Raw genomic sequence first — 17,346 nt, 5'->3', positions numbered from 1 at the left:
GGCTTTTAAACTGAGCATCTGCACATCTGCCAAGATCAAAACTCAGATTTTGTTTGTAGCTAACATGGTATCTTACCTTGACTGTGATGAGTGAGAGTCTGAGCGCTGAATAAAACAGCGAGGAGTTACCTGTGGCCTCCAAGAGATGCTTATTCCTCCCAGAACCCCTCTCAGAGCTTATTGTAACAGGTAGGCTCACTGAGGTGAGTAGGACCAGCTGTGCTTGAAGATTCTCCCCCCTGCAGTAAATGAATATAAAAGGCAAACTTCTTAAGGACAAGTCCTTGTCAACTCATTTTTCTTGGAGATGGATTTATTTCAGAAGCTGCCACTGCGGTCATGCATAATTGTAAGGCACAGTTATTTTGTATTTTATGAGTGCTTTGAAAACAAAAAAAATTTACCAAATTCCATTAATATTGTGGTCAGTGAACTCATCTGAAATTGCCTGATGGCACTGTTCTGTATACACAGTGGAAAAATCAATAAATCTAATCCAAGGTAAAACTGTCTAGCTCTCTGAAGGAGAAGGCTGCCTTGATTGCTGAATACTGGAAATCATTGCCTCGTACGAATTGAATAGCATTGAGCAGTTGCGTGGCTGAATCATCCAGACTGATTTGACTCACAGGGCCTGGTGATTCCAAATGAAGTTTATTTGTCATGCCACAATCCTACAGGATTAAGAGCACTTGGATTCGTTTGATCTGATCTATTCCAACAATATTAAGCAAGTCAGTTTCTTATTGTCCTTTGCACCTTGTGTTTTCCTGGTTGTGGAAGTAAAGCATCTTACTTTTTGGAAGCTGAGCTGTGATACAACAAATATTTCTGGTCAGTATGTCTAGCTCTGGTAGGGTTTGAAGAATTCTTGGCTGGCTTTTACAGTAGGCTAATAGCTGAGACCAAATATAGGAGAACACCCCTTAATCATCTCAACATTTGTCTTCCCAGATAAGCCTTGATAATATGGTGAGCTTGCTTTCATGGAACACCTATTGATATGGATGTAAGTGGAGGAGGGAGATAGCTCTGGGTGAGAGGCCAGGGTGGTCACCCATAGCTCAGCTGGTGTGCTCTGAGCAGGAGGACATGGGTAGATGGGCTAGAGGAGAGACCATGGAAGTCCTGTCGCAAAGGAGCACTCCAGTTTGATACCTGCACATCCCTATGGGCTGCACAGCGAGGCCCTCTGAGGCAAAGGGGCCAGCCCTTGCAGCGCTAAAACATTGCATATTCATAGTAACAGAATGACTTTAATGCTCCTAGACCATTAATAGGACAGTGCTGTGTTACTGCCTGCTTATTTATAGCTGCACATTTGAGGTGGTGTGTGGCTGCCAGTGTTCGTTTGGAAGATCTGAATAGAGGAGCCTTAGGCTGAAAGGAGTGTGTGTTCCTTCTGCTCTTATTAGTGGATATATCTCACTGGGGTTTAAACATCACAGAATGGGCCTCCCATGCTCCCTCATCTGCAGCATGCCCTTCCTATCTCTGTGAAGGTTACTTTGGGAGTCCTGTACCAGCTGCAGGCTGTGAGCTGGCTGCTGGGTCTGTTGTGCTGCTGGCTGCTTCCCCACCTTCCTTCTCAGCTTTCCTTTCCTGCTCACCTTACCCAGCCATTCTGATACACAGGCAGTGTTCCTGCTGGGGTAGATAAGCATGCTTGTTGAAGGCTGAGCGTGCTGCTGATGTACGAATACTTGTTAGATTCTGGCAGCTTGCAACACATACCTTTTTCCAGGGCTGCCCTCTCTAGAGGAAAGTTGAGGAAGGATTACATTCTGTGGTGGGCTGTTCAGAAGTTGTGAGTTCATCACACAGAATGAAAGACCTTCTGTGGCTGCTGGTTGAACACGTATAAGTAACCTGCAGGCAGCTCCAACAGCCGAGTCTTGGCTGCTTTTTGTTTTGCCACAGACATGAGCAGGTGAGAAATACTCATCAGTGTACTCACTGTGATTGCAAAGTAGATTTTATTTATTAATGTCCTCAGTAGCAATCAGGAAACGTTCCTGGCTTGTTGCAGCTGCTATGCTTGTATTTGGCTCATCCTAACAAAAACACAGAGGGATTATGGGGCTTTGGTGACTTTAATAAAGTCTATTTCTGCTGTCAGGATCATTGATGCAGTATTATGATTTGAATTAAAGTTTTCATTATCACATTAAGATGAAACAAGGAGTTAATTAAGTGTAGGGAAGTAATTGATAAAACTGCAACACGCCGTGAAAAATGAGACTATTTTTGTACTAAGCCCTTGTGTTCTCCCATTTCTAAGTACCATTCCTATGAATGTATATTGGAGCGTGCTTCTGTCTCAGGCAGAAAGCTTTCCCGTTTGGCAGTACTGCACCTATTGGTAGTAATGTGGCAGCATGGCATTTTCTGAACATTCTTGTGATGGGAAAACCCTATTAAATTATAGAGGTACTTTTCTTTTGTGCACTTCTGTGGCTTGAAAACTGTTAAAACGTGGCTTCTGGAAATGGGTGAAAGTCAAGTTGCGGACTTTGAAAGCTGGTTTTGATTAGAAATAGAGAAATGGAGGATGATGTGGTTTTTGGTTGCGTGTGATTTTTGTTAATTTTAGGAAGATCTGCTGGGCCACGAGTCATGGAATGTGCAGATATTTTACACTGGGACCATTCTTTTTCTGCATTATTGTTCTGGTTTGGTTTTAGCAATCCAAGGGTTGAGGCAGGAAGACAGATGACTCTTAGCCTCTCTTTGGCTTAAGAGAGATGTTGAGCAGTGCACTGCCCATCTTATGTACCCATTAGAAACTTCAAGCTCAGTTTATTTCTTCTGGATCATTTATTTACCTTGGGCTTTCTGATATATAAATATGATACATGAATAACAATGATGGAGCTGTATGCAATTTCTGTCCATTTGCTTATGAGTCTCAGACAGGGCTGCTGCCTGCGGAGAAACTCCATCTCTGAATGTGGGAGGTTAACCTCACTGGTTTGAGATGCCACATCAAAAACAAGAGCTTCTCTTGCTCTCTGATGTGGCAATACACGTGATACATCCTGACTTCAGTAAGGCTTTAAATGCTGTGACCAAAATGAGAGGCAAACTCTGTACAAAAGATGTAGGCAGATGGGGAAGAGCCCAGAGGGAAGTGACAAGAATAGGAGGCTTAGGAAACATAATCTGTAATGGAAGATGGAATGAATTGATTTGTTTAGCCTGCAAATACAGAAGGAAAATGCAAGTCACTTGGTACAGAAAAGGTTGCTTTAAAGACAGGACAGTCAGCTTTCTTCCATGACCACAGAGAGATGCCAGAAGACACTGGGCAAAGATTTAAGTTGATTATTAGGACAGATGCTGGTTCAGAGAGGTTGCACAGTTGAAGACAGGCTGTTGAGAAAGCCCACAGGACTGGAGTTTGGAGAATGGATCAGACAAGAATTCTTGAAGTAGTTATGTGCCCTCAGGTGGTGCAATTAGACAATACTTTGCAATGTCTTCCTTTAGTGCTGGCTGAGACTATGGGGAAGCTTTCAGATGACAGAGCTTGCAGAGTTTCATTATGGTGTTTTCCTGGAGAAAAGATGTACAACTTTCTGACAAAAGAGGGCAGAACTCATTTTGTGTCTTTTCTGTGCCCTCACCTACCTGTGAGACTTGGGAAGAAATAATGCAGAAAGTGAGATGGTGGGCACTTCAAAATCAGATGGGACAGTAAAGGGCTTATCAGGCACACAATCACTCCATTACTGCATTACAGTTATTCAGTCACACAATCATTAAGGCTGGAAAGAAAAACACTGAGATCATTTAGTACAACAGTCAATATCTGTTGGACATCAGTATTTCCAGGCCTGTAAGATGTTTTTAATGGAGTTTTTATATCCAGTATTGGCTTGGATATCTTCTTCTAGTCTGCAGTATTGTGGGTATCCCAAGCTACTTCTTAATCATCCTGGATGGAATCTGTTTACTCTGTTGGTGCTCCTTTTTGCTAACACCCAGGAGACACACTTATCTGCTCTTCTTCCAGGTAAGATGAGAAGAGCACAAAAACTCAGCTTCCATTACTGATTTAAACAGCTTATAACCTGTTTGAGCCTTCTATGATTGCCTTTCATCCTGCTGTATATCATATCTACTCTCAGTATCACTCAAGTAAATTTGTTTGGGGAATTCATGCAAAATCTATTTCCAAGGGCTAGAAACTCAGAAAGCAATCCGGCTGCTGTGTTCTTTGTGAAATAAAAATACTTCTATGTGCTAGTAGTAAAACAAAGCAATGAAGATCATACAGATCTGTAACTCAGGCTCCATTTGCAGCTATAATTTTCTTGTGTGTCATAGTATACATCAAACTTCACAATATTCACGCTATGAAGTCCTTTGAAGCCTAAGTTTTACCCATGCTCATTGCAACTTGCCAGGTGTGGTACCACACATGGCCTGTGTGGTAGTGAGATGCATGGAGATGGTTTCCGTATGGATGCTGTTGCTGTATGCATGAGAACCAGCCCTGCAGGCTGTGCATCTCAAAACCTTCCCATTGCAAGTACACTGTTATTGATGAGTAGTGCTACTGTCATTTTTCTGCTGTGGCACTTGTCAGGATTACTTCTTGCTGCTGTTTTTTCTGCTTATGTTTGGTTTATCTGTTCCTCTTGATTTGCACCATATTTTCTAATTAGTTCAGTTTTTCCTCCTCGCTGACTTGCAAGCGACAAACACAGAAGAGATTTGTGTTTGCAGTTGAGCCTTAGGTTTCTCTGTGGTTGTACAAGGGGAAAAAATATCTTGAGGTAAGAGAAATGACAGTTCATCAGTGGTTGATGAACATTTATGGAGGCCAGGCAGTGGATGTTGGCACAGTGAGGGGTTGGTGGTGTTCTTCAGCAGTGGTGACAGCAACAGTTGGTCACCTCTGTTGTCGCAGGTATTCACAACCATAGCATGCAGGGTCGTCTTCATTGCTGCATAGCTGACAGTGGGGACTGATGGAAAGCACTGTTGTGTAGCTGGGAATTTGCCCCTATCGAGTGGAGCTACTGTGCTCATTCTATCTGTTGAAGTTTCCATGGAAATAAATAGGCTTTACTTTCAGAGTGACCTATGTGTATGCAGCCAGGACAGTTCCTCTTCACTCACAGGCAAGCCAAAAGGTTGGACACCCATGGGGCAGTGTATGGGAGCATTCAGAGCTGTGTTTGTCATTGTTCTTTACTGGTTCTGTCTGTGCAGGAAGGTCTCAGGATGCTGTGCTTGTCTGTGCCATTGAAGACACCTTTCAGAGTGGGTGTAGACACATTTTGCAAGCAGGTTGGCAAAGCCCAGTCTCTCCTCAGGAGAAATTTTGCATCCAGCTATTTAAAAAGCCTGAAAATGACCCATCTGGCTCTCTAGATATGGTCTCTTGCATGTCTTTGAAGGGCATAAAGCTCTTCAAACCTATCCCATTAAGAACCCCTGCAAAAATTGCAGTGGCAATAACCTGCTTGCCATTCCAGTGGAGTGCCTTCTTGGAGCACAGACTGATGGATATGTGTCCTGATGCAAACAGGTTGTTTAACACACCAGATTGCCTCTAAGGCTCTATGTTGTTTATTCCTGGTCATAAATGTTCTACAGACTTCATGCCATGCCCTCGTTTCTTGCTTACTGCCGGCTCTTTCCACATTACTACACTCAATGGAAAACTACTTTCAGGAGATACGCATGAAAAATTTGAGGGCATGAGCAATATATACATTTACTATAAATAAACTATATTTCTGTAAAAAGCTTGTTGAGAGGGAGAGAATAATTAATGACACAGGCTTAATAAGCAGTAAGATAACTTTGAGCCAGGGTGGCTGTACAAGCCAGAAAGACTGACATACCTGCAAAAGAGCAAAAGTAAGGTTGGTTGTGCTTTCTGTTGCTAAGTGCCCTAAAATCCTCTTAAAGTTTCCTCCAGAGCCAGTCTGTGAGTTGTCAGTAGTGTGTTTTTATTTTAAAACTTGATCTATCTATTTTTCATTTGCTTGATAAAACTTTTAACCACCCTGATGTACCAAAGCCATTAAAGATCTGCCGTACTAGGAGGTTGGTGAGTAGGTCTCCATTTTCTTTGCTGTATTTCTGCGTGTCTCTCAATCTAAGCAAATATCCTTCATGCACAGAAGCAGTCCCAAGCTATCTGCTGTACAGAATGGTGAGGGATAGTTTTCAGTCTCTTTGCAGAGCTGTTGTTCAGGGTTCATCTCTCAACTTATTTTTGCAGGCTGTTTCCCTCTGGAAATCTTGTAGACGTTCCCCTTGTTCTGCTTTCCATCCTGGAGTACCACCAAAGCCAGAGGAGCTGGGAAACCCTGATGTTTAGGGCAGTGCCATCGTCCTGTTGCAGAACAGAGGCACTTGGCAGGCAATGGCATTTCTGGTTTACTGGAAGGGACCCCTTGAAGTGTGAAATTTGGCAGCGTATCTGCATGAAAGAGCTTGGAGATACGCCTGGCTTGAAAAGGACCACAATGATCATGTAGTTTCAACCCCCCTGCTATGTGCAGGGTCACCAACCACTAGACCAGGCTGCCCAGAGCCACATCCATGAATTGTATTTAGATCTTGCAGGAGAAATCCTTTGACTCTCACCAGAGGGAGCTCTTTTCTTCCTCTTCTTCTTTTTTCTTTTCTTTTTCTTCTCAACTTGATGTTTTTGGATGGATTTTTCATATTTGTTGGGATCCTTCAGCCTGACCTGAGCATAATTGGCTCATTAGGTTTTCTGCTGGTAATGACCCCTGATCTTAGCTTCTTCAGAGGCATTTTAAAAGCAGCTACAATTTACTTACTGCCCTGACTCATCTTACTTTCAGCTGAACGTGCAAACCAATCAAATGAATCAAGCCAATCCAATGAAGAAGCCAACCCAAGGAAAAAGCAGATCCCTCCAGCCCTTGTAATCGGTTCTTTAAATCATACTTTGCTGAACAAGGTTGAGTAGGTGTGTGTGTGCTCTCCTCCATATCCCACATTATTGGAGCTGCAGTGAGAGAATCTGCATGTTGAGAGACTTACTGTGGAAGAGTGATGGGCATCATCCCTGATGGCACAGATAGTAGGAAGATGGGCTCTGAGCATCAGCACCATCCACACTTCAACAGTGTTGATACAAAGAGGCTTATTTTGCTGGCATTCAATTCTCCTGTTCTGTGGCTTTTCCCCCTGTTTGGTTGCATATTTGCTATCATAACTTTAGAGAGAAACAACTGAAGACCCAACATGCAACTGCCAGTTAATGAAGATCAGCCATTAGGTGGCAGAATGGCTAATTGCATCTTTAATTGATTTCTTTCTGGCCAGGTTCATCAATTAAGGAGAAAAACACACAGAACAAAATGTAGTCTCTTCATTAAATATGTTGGTGTTTATGAGAGCATCTTGCTCTCAGCCTCAGATTACAAAGCCCTGTGCATGGCCATGAGTGTGAAGGGAGTTGAGAAGCAAGGCTGTTAGCAGCTCACCTCTATCCTTCTGTAGATACCTTAAGAAAATACCTGAAGTACCTGTGCTAATGGAGGTAGCTTTGAAAGCATCGAGAGAAATGCTGACGGAGATTTAATTATAATGGCAGTAGTGGCTGTTGCTGTGTTAATAGCAGCTGGTAGTGCAGTCAGTACCATCTGTTAATGCCCCAAAATCCTGCACATTCTGAAATGGCACATCCTTTATGGAGGAATTAACAATAATTTACATATCTGTCAAATGAAATCACCTTGATTTGCTGACAGATTTACCTTGATAATGATTAATCACAAAATAACGGGGAGTTAAATGTACTGGTGTGAGCATTTTTACCATAGGCTACCTAATGCTGCTATCTAAGTATAGCATCCTAGAGGGTTTATTTTTGACGTGGCGGTGAGGGGCATTATTTCATGCATTTCCTTCCAGTAATCCTTGTAAAGCAGAGCTAGATTAAAGGCTGAATTTAGCATATTAATTTGTATTTGCAGCAGATTAAGATGCTAAAAACACTTGCAGATCTGCCAATGCATGCTAACTTATGAAATGTTAACGACTGACTCTTATGATTCAAAAAGAGAGAAAATGAGGCTGAACTGAAAGAAATGCCTCTGCAACCCAGGTGAGCCTGGGGCAGCAGAGTGCCAAATGGATGGGCTGGCCATGCACGTCTCATGGCTCCCAGGTTGTCTGGCTGTGCTCTAAGTTAGAATCCAAACCATTCATTTCTGATGAATCAGTTTCTCTTCCAAGCATCTGGGAGGTGTATGGGGCGAATAGTCCATTTGAACATACTCCGAGAAGTTATTTTTGAATATCAGCTTCTGTCCAAGCCTTTATTTTGGTCAGTGTGATGAACTATCAGTGCCATAAATAACAGTGAAAACGAAGTGCCAAGCCAATTTGGGGCCCTGTTGGTTTTCAGTTCCCTCCTCCCTCATTTTATTTGTTCCTGCTGAACAGCAGATGGAGGAGGTGACATGTTCTCTGATTAGGTAGAAGAATTGTAAGTAATAAATAATGGAAGTGTTAATTATCAGAAGCAGTAGGAGGGAAAGAGTAAACTTTGCACTGTTGAAGTCAAGTAAACTCAGAAAGTCTGTTTCCTTCTTCCTGGGTAAGTAAGTCGGCCACCCCCAGTTAGAATCATAGAATCAACAGATCACCAAGGTTGGAGAACACCTACAAGATGATCCAGTGCGACTGTCTGCCTATCACCAACAGTTCTCACAGTTATAAAATGGTTTTAAAGCAAATGATTCTGTCTTGTTCTGCTGCTCCGGCTTTCTGATGCAGGATCCAAGGAAGGCTGTGCCTGGGGCAGCTGGATGTTTGCTGTGACTTGGGACGGAGGTTTCTTTCTCCCTCACTGTTATTTTCATGCAAGGCACTGTTTTCTGTTAGGGAGGATTAGAAGACATGCATTAAACAGTGTTAAATTTGCTGAGGCAGTTGATGTTTACAGCTCTTGTAGAATTGTTCATTAAAATATTAACTGCTAGACAGCCTGCCTATTTTTAAAGTTCGGTGATTTAGTGGCCCCCTTCAAAATCACGTTGCGTGATTCAGACATCTAAAGACTAAATAAGACAAAACAAAGCAATCAGAATTACCCACAGAAGCGTTAATTCTTGGGTTTGCATTTTCTTAATTGTCACTGAATTGATGGGGATGGATTTGCTTGGCAGGAAGGCTGCAAGTTTGACTCAGCTCCCTCCCACCAGCTAGCCCAAGCACACCATGCAGACAGGAGGGGTTTTGTCCTTCTGCAGGGGATGTTTTACAGCTTCCCACCCAGGACGATGGCCCTGCATCTCACAGGGCTGTGGCATCAATGGTGTTGCCTTTAATTTTGTTTCTGGTGAACTTTTCTCACTTGGTTGCACAGGTGACAGGGAGCAGCAGAGTGTGACGCTGTGATGAGAAATGCTTAATGTTTTATTGGCTTGATAAATGCTGATGGTATCTCTTTTGTGTTTTCTGTGTGTTCCAGGAAAAAAGTGTCAGTTCCAGTGTAAGACTTAAATCTAATAAAGAGATCCCGGGATTAGTACATCAACCCAGAGCAAAGTAAGTTCCGTTGTTTGTTTTTTTTTTAACTTAATACAAATAATAGCAGAATTGAAGTAGTATCTGTGGCCTAGCTAAGCCAATTGGTGGTTCCAGCAGCCCTAAATCCATACCCACTTCAACAGGTAAGAGCAATATTGGCACCAGTCTCCTGCAGTATTCAGTCCCTTGCACAGCTGAGATGCAGGACTTAAATGTGTGTGATGCACCTTACAGGGATACCATATCATGTTATTTCTCAGTTTTTCATACAGCTTACACACAAATATATTTGTGTACCGGTGTTCCTGATTGCTAGAAGTCAAGTTGTGTTCCTGAAAACTAGCTGCCAAGTTCCCAGGGAAGTTTTTGCTGGCTCTCAGCCTAGGTTAGCAGACACAGAGCCTGACAGACCCCTGGGAGAACCCCTTCCATTTCAAACAGTGAGGTTGTTTCTTGGAATGAAGGCTGATTTGCAGCTGGAAGTTGATCCAGTCCCTGGCCTGGCTGAGATCAGTCCACATGGCATGTGCCATGAAATATTTAACTCCCATGGCAGGGCTGGTACTGATGGTAGTTACTTGTTTCTTATCTAAATCACCATTGTGTTTTAGTCGCTAATTGGATTGAAAATAACAGTGCGTGGAGCCATACATCAGGTTCTTAACAGAGAGGTGAGAAACCTCTGCTGCTGAGATTTGAACATTAGCAGAAATGCTGTTCTTTATGCTCTGTCTTCAGGTCACTTATTAACTTAAACTTGCCACATACCAAGTGCACTGTATGCAGTTTCACTAATTTCCTAATGAACTGACAGTGTAATTCAGTCACCTTTCGAACAAAGGAGACAAAGTGCTTTGGATGTAATTGCAAAGAAGTTCACAGCAAGTAGGTGAGGGTAGAACCAGCACTGAACAAAGCAAAGCTGTGCTTTGTTACTGCAGCCTGCTCCTTCCCAGCAGGGTCATAGCTGTACCTTCTTGGGGCTTCATCCTTGCATCTTGCCCTTGCAAACCAACTCAGCTGACATCTTTCAGAATCCCATTTTTTGGTAATACGTGTTCCATCAGCCAGGCACGAAACATCTGAAAACACAAAAACGTGCTTCCTGATTGTATGGGAAACTGTTGATCACAGCCTGAGCCTCTGATTGACCACCTGAGGGAAGTAATGAGTCAGCTGCAAGAGCACAGGTGAAGATAATTCAGCTGTGCTACTGGAAGGGGTGGAGCCTGGCTGCATCTCTCCTAGATCCCATTTAAGGGCTGACCACCACTAAGGCAGTATCTCTTTCTCTGCGGATTGCTCTTTTGTGCAGTATGCTGCGAGCCTTCAACATCAGTGAGTGTTTTCCCTTTAAAAACTGGATCTATGATGGTGCAAAGGCAAAAAAGTGTTTCTATAGTTCTCTCCATCTTATGAAGTACAGTGTGTGCTGTGCTTCAGTGGGGATGTCTTCCCTCCCTGATGTATGTACTCTTCATGTCCCATGAGGTCTCTGCTGGGGCTCAATTCCTGCATCTCCTTACCAATTAGATGCGCCAGCATCATACCAGGGCTTGTGTTCATGCTTCTTCCATCTTCTGAGAAATGTCTGTGTTTTGGTCATCAGAGCAGCAGGCTTTGCCAGCAGCTGTTTCTATCCAGTGGTGACACTTGGGGATTGAATTCTGCAGTCTGTTGGGGATTCTAAGCATAGGAATTTTTCATCTGCTTCCAAAAATTATCATATGTAGAATGAGTGGGTCTCCAATTCAGGGCCAGGAACCTGCCTGCCCAGAGGACAGATGGCAGGGTTTGCTGCTCCATACAAGCATTTTGTCCCTGTTACTGCTGGAGGAAAAGATCCAAGATCTATGTGTCCTTCAGACAACCTGGCATCGCTCTTATCACTGGCACCACTCAGTCTCCCATTCCTTCTCCCTCTCCCCTCCTTCCATCCTGCTTTCAATGCCTGGCATTTCTCTGCACCCCACATGCCCAGGCTATCAGCTGCAGCTCCAGAGGATGCTCTGTCCCCATGTTGCAGAAAGAATGTTATTATTTTAGGAAAGAGACTCTTACCACCCCCATAGCATAAATAAAGCAGACATACCCCAAGTACTGTCTGCATCACATCCTAAACTTCATCTCTTTACTCATTCGCTTTGTTTCTGCCCTTGCTGTATTTTGGGATCACAGGTACCCTTTGGAGAAGGGCTTATTGTTTTGTGCCACCATCAAGTGTTTGACAACCAAAAGTGGTCTTTTCCAGCCCTATTCATTAATGCAAAACCCCCTCACTAAATGCATGTGTGCTGGTTACCATCCCAAGTTTAGCAAGCGTATGCAGAATGAAGTGCAAGAACGTCTTCTGCAAGGCAAAAGCATGAAGTGATTTATTTTTCCGTGGGGTGAAAACTTAAAGCTCGGTCAGTGTGTTTCGGTACTGATGCTCTGCCTTTGCTTTTCAGCATGCACATCTCTGAAAGCCAACAAGAATTCTTCAGAATGCTTGATGAAAAAATTGAAAAGGTAAGGAGCTATGAAGTAAAAAACCTCTTTTGATCCAGGTTTCCCTGCTCTGTGGGGAGGAAAGGAAGTGGGCGCTGCTGCAGCATCTGTGTCCTATGCTTCTCCGAGGGACTTGAACAAATGCACTAATCCTATAAATATTGAGCTGCTTTCTCTGTAAAGCATCACCTTCTGTAATGTCAAATGCAGAATCTACATACCAGAGCACCTGATGGCTGTATCTAGTTATTGGAATTCAGGTTAGTTTTGTTTTCTAGGTTTGTTCTGGGGCAGTAATGCCGTTCATTCACCAGCTGCCACACTGGAGGTGCAGCTGACCGTCTCCTCGCTTTGGATCACACTCTCAGATCCTTGCAGGTGTTCTTTGTGGCTCTTACACTGCTGTACTGAATAGATCAGGGACTGCCAATTAAGATGAAATAAACAGTCTTATATGTCAAAGAGACAGGCAGCTCCTGTGCATTTCAAGCTGCTGACATCATCTAAGTTACGTGACTTATCATGAGCGTGATAAGGATTACAGAGAAAATTATAAGTGTATTTTGGACTCGGCAAAAAAAAAGGGCTGGCTGAAATAAAATGTTTTTAATCCAAGCATGGAATCCAAAGGACACAGGCTGATGGCTTGGAAACTGAAAGTAAATAGTGTTTATGAGTCCTAGAGGTCAAAAAAAGTCTTGATGCAAAGGCCTGGAGAATTTCCCTAAGAGAAATTCCATCAGTTGTTGGCACCAAGCATGTGCCCTGTTCCTAGCTGTGTGTATTGGCATTGCTGAGCTGATTTCTGCATAAAAGACCCAAAGGTAAAAATCAGAATGTCAAACGCAATACAGGATGCTTCTGCCTACCAAAATTCCATGTCAGAGCACCGTAAGGCATTTGAAGGGAGACATCTGTTAGTGCCTCTGTTTGAGCGTGTGTCCTTATGAGAGGAGTGAGAACTGAACTGCTTACGTGGAACTTGATGTAATTATGATAATTAAATCCATAGGATTTATAGGAAGAAATAAATCCCAGTATAAAGCTCAGTGCTGAATGTTGAGCTATGAAGGCAGTCAGCTGCATTTTGGTTCTGCTGGATGAACTGGACCTTTTTGCAGGGTGCCACAATGTATGAAATAAAATACATGAGAAAGCCTGATGAGAAGGCAGGGATATAAATATGGGAGATGTGTGTAACCAAACCAAGGCACAAAACCCCACAAGGAGGTGCAAGTGGCACCAGATAAATGGTGATGTGTGCCTGCCCAGGGGAGGAATAGGCAGCACCTGAGGGAAGCTGCTGCTCTCATGCTGGTAGGAGAAACCTGTCTGTGACTTACTGTCTGTGGTTGTGAAGGACAAATTACATCCTTGTATATGAGTCCTGGTCTCCATTGCATTGAGTTTTCTCCTGAGTGCAATCATTGCAGGCTCAAGGCCTTAAACTTGAATATTCTTCAGGTTCTGTCCCATCAGGGCTTTTGGGAAGGTGTGGAATAAAAGAAGTGTCAACAACCAAGTTGGAAAACATACTTTATTTAGCATCTTGATGACGGCCATCACAAATGAAGATCTCAAAAATGACTGCTTTTTCTGAGTGCTGCCTGTGGAGCAGTAAATGATCATGAGAAACCTGTTCTAGCATCTTGCTGCCCTCACAATTAGTCATGAAATGGCTGTAGGAGTCGTGCAAACGTCATTCCCTGATTTTCAGCTTTCTGCCCAGCTCTGAACATTTACAGACCCGAAACGCATGGTCTTTAAGTACCATTTGTTGCTTGCTATCTCAGTGAGCCATTAACCTCATGCCTGGCTTTTTTCCTTGCAGGGTCGTGATTATTGTTCAGAAGAGGAGGATGTCACATAGTGCCAATTCTGCCAAACAAACCAGGAATACTACTGTGTAAATAGATTACAACCCAGTTGAGACCTTTTGGAAGTCTCCTAGAGCGAACAGCACTACATAAAAGAAGATCATTTCCACATTATATGCTCCATTCAGTTACAGTGTTTCATAATGAACAGATGAGGAATATTGCTAAGAACTCATATGGAACTATTTTTGTTGCTGCTAGTTAAAACTTGTTGCAACTTTTCACTTTCTCTGTGTCCAGATATGCAGCAAATCCTTAAAGTTAATCCAAAAGACGGTGTTGATTTTACTAAGGCCTCTGGCCTGTTTTCTATCAGATGAGGTAGTGTTACACAGCTTCTATAAGTGAACATTCAAGCATCTGAGAAACACCCTTATGCTGTCTGTCAGTCGGCGTGTGGCCGGAGTGCTTATTCATGCTGGTGATTTCAAGCTTTGGAGATGGGATGTTTTGCCATGGCTGGCCTTGTTTCTCTGCTGCGAAGAAGCTGAGAAACTTATTATCCATTAAAAGCATGTTATCACTGAAATGCTGGAAGTGATGCAGGAGCAGGAATTTGTATTTTAAGAGGAAAAGAGTTTCATTTAATAGGTATCTTAATCAAGGACTAAGCTTGCAGTATTGGCTTTGCTGAGAATGGGAGTGTGATCACAATCATTTTGAATCTCTTTTTTTCTAAGAAAATAAACATTTTACTGTTTTTATGTATCCTTGTCTTTTCCCATTCATGTGACGTTCATGTTCTGAGAGCCCGGAGGCAGGGAAGGCAAAACCAGTGCTGTGCCAACGGGGTGTATCTGCTGCATCTCATATATGGTTTATTTTTCCAGGTGATACGGAGGGGATGCTGTCTTCTCAAAAGCAGATGCCATGTTTTTAACAAATACTGTCACAACCCTTAAAGAAGTGGAAAAAAGACAACTTTTGTACGTATCCTTGAAGGGAGATTGTTACCTGTGCCAATATGGTAAATATCCCACTTTGACAGCACTAGCTCTGCTTAGAAGCTTTCTAGGACAGGGACGCCTCCAACCAGAAGGCCCCATCCAGCCTGGCCCTGGGCACCTCCATTCCTCTGGGCAGCCTCAGGGCCTCACCATCCTCTGAATTAAGAATTCCTTCCCACTAGCTAATCTAGATCTTCCCCTCTTTTGGTTTAAAGCTCTTGTTCCTCATCCCATCATTACACTCCCTAGCAGGAATTGCACTCCAGCTTTCCTGTGGGTATTGGAAGGCCATAATAAGGTCTACGCAGGTCCTTCTTCTCTCAAGGTTGAACTCACTGTCTCCCTTCACAGGAGGGGCACTCCATCCTGCTGATCAGATTCAGGGCCACAACAACCTGGAAGAGTCCTTATGAATGTGGCAAGACAACCTGCAAACACATGTGTCAGCTGTAGCTTTATAACCAAATCCTGCAGCACTTTGCAGGAAGAAGTGGTTGAATGAAAATGCCCTTTTTTGGTGTAATTTTACTTGCTGAAGTGCATTATAAACAGAGGAATCATCTGAGGATGGAAGTGAAAATCCAACCGGTAATTTGGCCTTCTGTTGTGTATAATGGAGAGGTGACACGGGAAGCAGAAATTGAGAGGACCAAACCAGCACATTAGGCATCAAACGAGATGGCACTGAAAGCATCTCTAATGCACTTCTGAGAGGGTGAGTTTAGGTGATGTACAAATACAGAAATTCTGACCTAAATTCTGTAACAGGCGTAGTCACAGAGAAACAACACCAGCAAAAGTCCCTCTTTGATGCCCAGCCCTTCCAAAAAGCAAATAGTAACAACACTGGATAAAAAAGGAATGATTTAGTAGTTAGTACAGAAACAGACCAGTTGTATGAGGCACACAGGACCTTCATCTTGGGGAAGGAGCTCTTTGGTCTGGCTTCTCTGGATTCCATTGTTTCCTTATCAGACTTCCTATCTGATAGTGCATAAAGGAATAAATATTCTAGACAAGTACCTTGTTACAATACAGATCTGTTTTGTTGCAAGCCGGATGTTTTCAACGCCATGTAAGAAGGCAGCAGCTAAAATCATTACAACACTTACAGCTTGTAGTGTGTGTTAACACAGAGGAGCCAAGGCAGATAGCAATATTCTGATCCTTTGCTATGGCTGGATATGTATCAGTCAACAGTGAGAGCAGGGGAAAGCTGAAGCATCCCCTCTGGAAGGGCAATGTACAACTAACTTGCATTGCATTTAATGTAGTGTCATCCAAGGATATCAAATAAGACACTCTTGTGGCAAGGAGCAGCTAGTCAAATGAATGTGACAGTCAGGAGCTTGTCAAAAGCCTCTCATATTTAGCGTTGTTAATTCTTGTGATCGCATCAAGCTTCTCATATCAATTCACATGGCTCTCCTTCTGGGGACAGCCCATCTCTCAGCTGACATTTCGTGTGCAGTGTATGAGCACTGCTGTATCTCAGGCAGCAGAGGGAGGGTGCAGCGGAGTAGATGGAGCATCAGAAAGCTGTTGCTGCAGTGCCACTTGTTAGCAGCAAAGGCCAGAGAGCTGTCTGGTAACTGCAGCTGAGGAAATTGAAGACGGGAGAGAAAGAGGACTGCATGCCAGGAGCATCAGCCTGAGCCGTAGCTCCCCTTGCACACAGCTCTGCAGTACAGCACTAGCTGATGGCGTGTTGCACCAGCAAGAGTCCCAAGTCTCCCTGTTAAAGAGAGGCAGATTACAAAATACACCATGACATGAGGAGCATGCATTCTTGTTCCTAGGTAGCACGAGAATTAGCTAAACTTATTTCCTTCTTTCTCCAGGAGATCAGAAATACAGAAAGAGCCATGAGTTGTTAGGGCCAGGGGGCAGTACATCCCTGGCAGGGCACTGCTCTGCAGCACTCTTCTTGCAGACCCATTAAAAGGACAGCAAGCCTTCAAGCAAAGGCCATCAGGGAATAAAAATATGACCCAGCCTTGGACACAAATGGATTATATAGGTAATGGAGTACATTAGAATAAAGATGTCACTTTGTTTGCAGATCAGAAATGCTAAGGAGGAAAGAGGAATTCTGAAGTGAGGAAACTGTGTCAGAAGCGTGTCTTGATCCAGCTACAACCCAACTTTTTTTTCCTTTTTGGTTATATAAAATAAAAGTTCCAATTCAATAGAAGAAAAGAGTTTTCATCCATTGGAGAAATTGAGTAATACCATCATAGGTTGCCCAAAGAAGCTGTAATATCTTCTTTGGATGTGATCTGACTGGACGTGATCCCAAGCAACGTGCTGTAACTGAAGCAGCCTCAACAGGTTGGAGGTTGAGCAGAGGACCTCCAGAGTTCCCTTTGAAACTACATCATTCTATGCCAGCAGTAATGTTTTGGTTTTGCGTTCTTCCTTTGTATATCAGCACTAGCAGAGGCAATCCTGCTCAACGTTTAGTGATGCTACCTATTGATATAAACCTTCAAAAGGTT

The 17,346-nt window shown here is 43.2% G+C and overlaps 1 protein-coding gene across 4 annotated transcripts in view; it reads left to right on the top strand.

Annotated features, from left to right (window-relative positions):
• The window catches only part of C8H1orf21 (chromosome 8 C1orf21 homolog), a 71,121-nt gene extending 56,518 nt beyond the window's left edge, over positions 1–14,603 (top strand). For all 4 annotated transcript variants that reach the window (XM_072342922.1, XM_072342919.1, XM_072342920.1 and 1 more), the window contains exons 4-6: positions 9,476–9,552; positions 11,985–12,045; positions 13,856–14,603. In XM_072342922.1, the coding sequence (XP_072199023.1) occupies positions 9,476–9,552; positions 11,985–12,045; positions 13,856–13,894 (177 nt within the window). In that variant the 3' untranslated portion in view covers positions 13,895–14,603. The remainder of the gene's footprint in view (positions 1–9,475; positions 9,553–11,984; positions 12,046–13,855) is intronic.
• The last annotated feature ends 2,743 nt before the right edge of the window (positions 14,604–17,346 follow it).

This window comes from Excalfactoria chinensis, chromosome 8 (assembly GCF_039878825.1).
Source record: "Excalfactoria chinensis isolate bCotChi1 chromosome 8, bCotChi1.hap2, whole genome shotgun sequence".
Taxonomy (NCBI): Eukaryota; Metazoa; Chordata; class Aves; order Galliformes; family Phasianidae; genus Excalfactoria; species Excalfactoria chinensis.
Note: the sequence above shows the minus strand (reverse complement) of the source record. Positions and strands in the feature narration are given on the sequence as shown.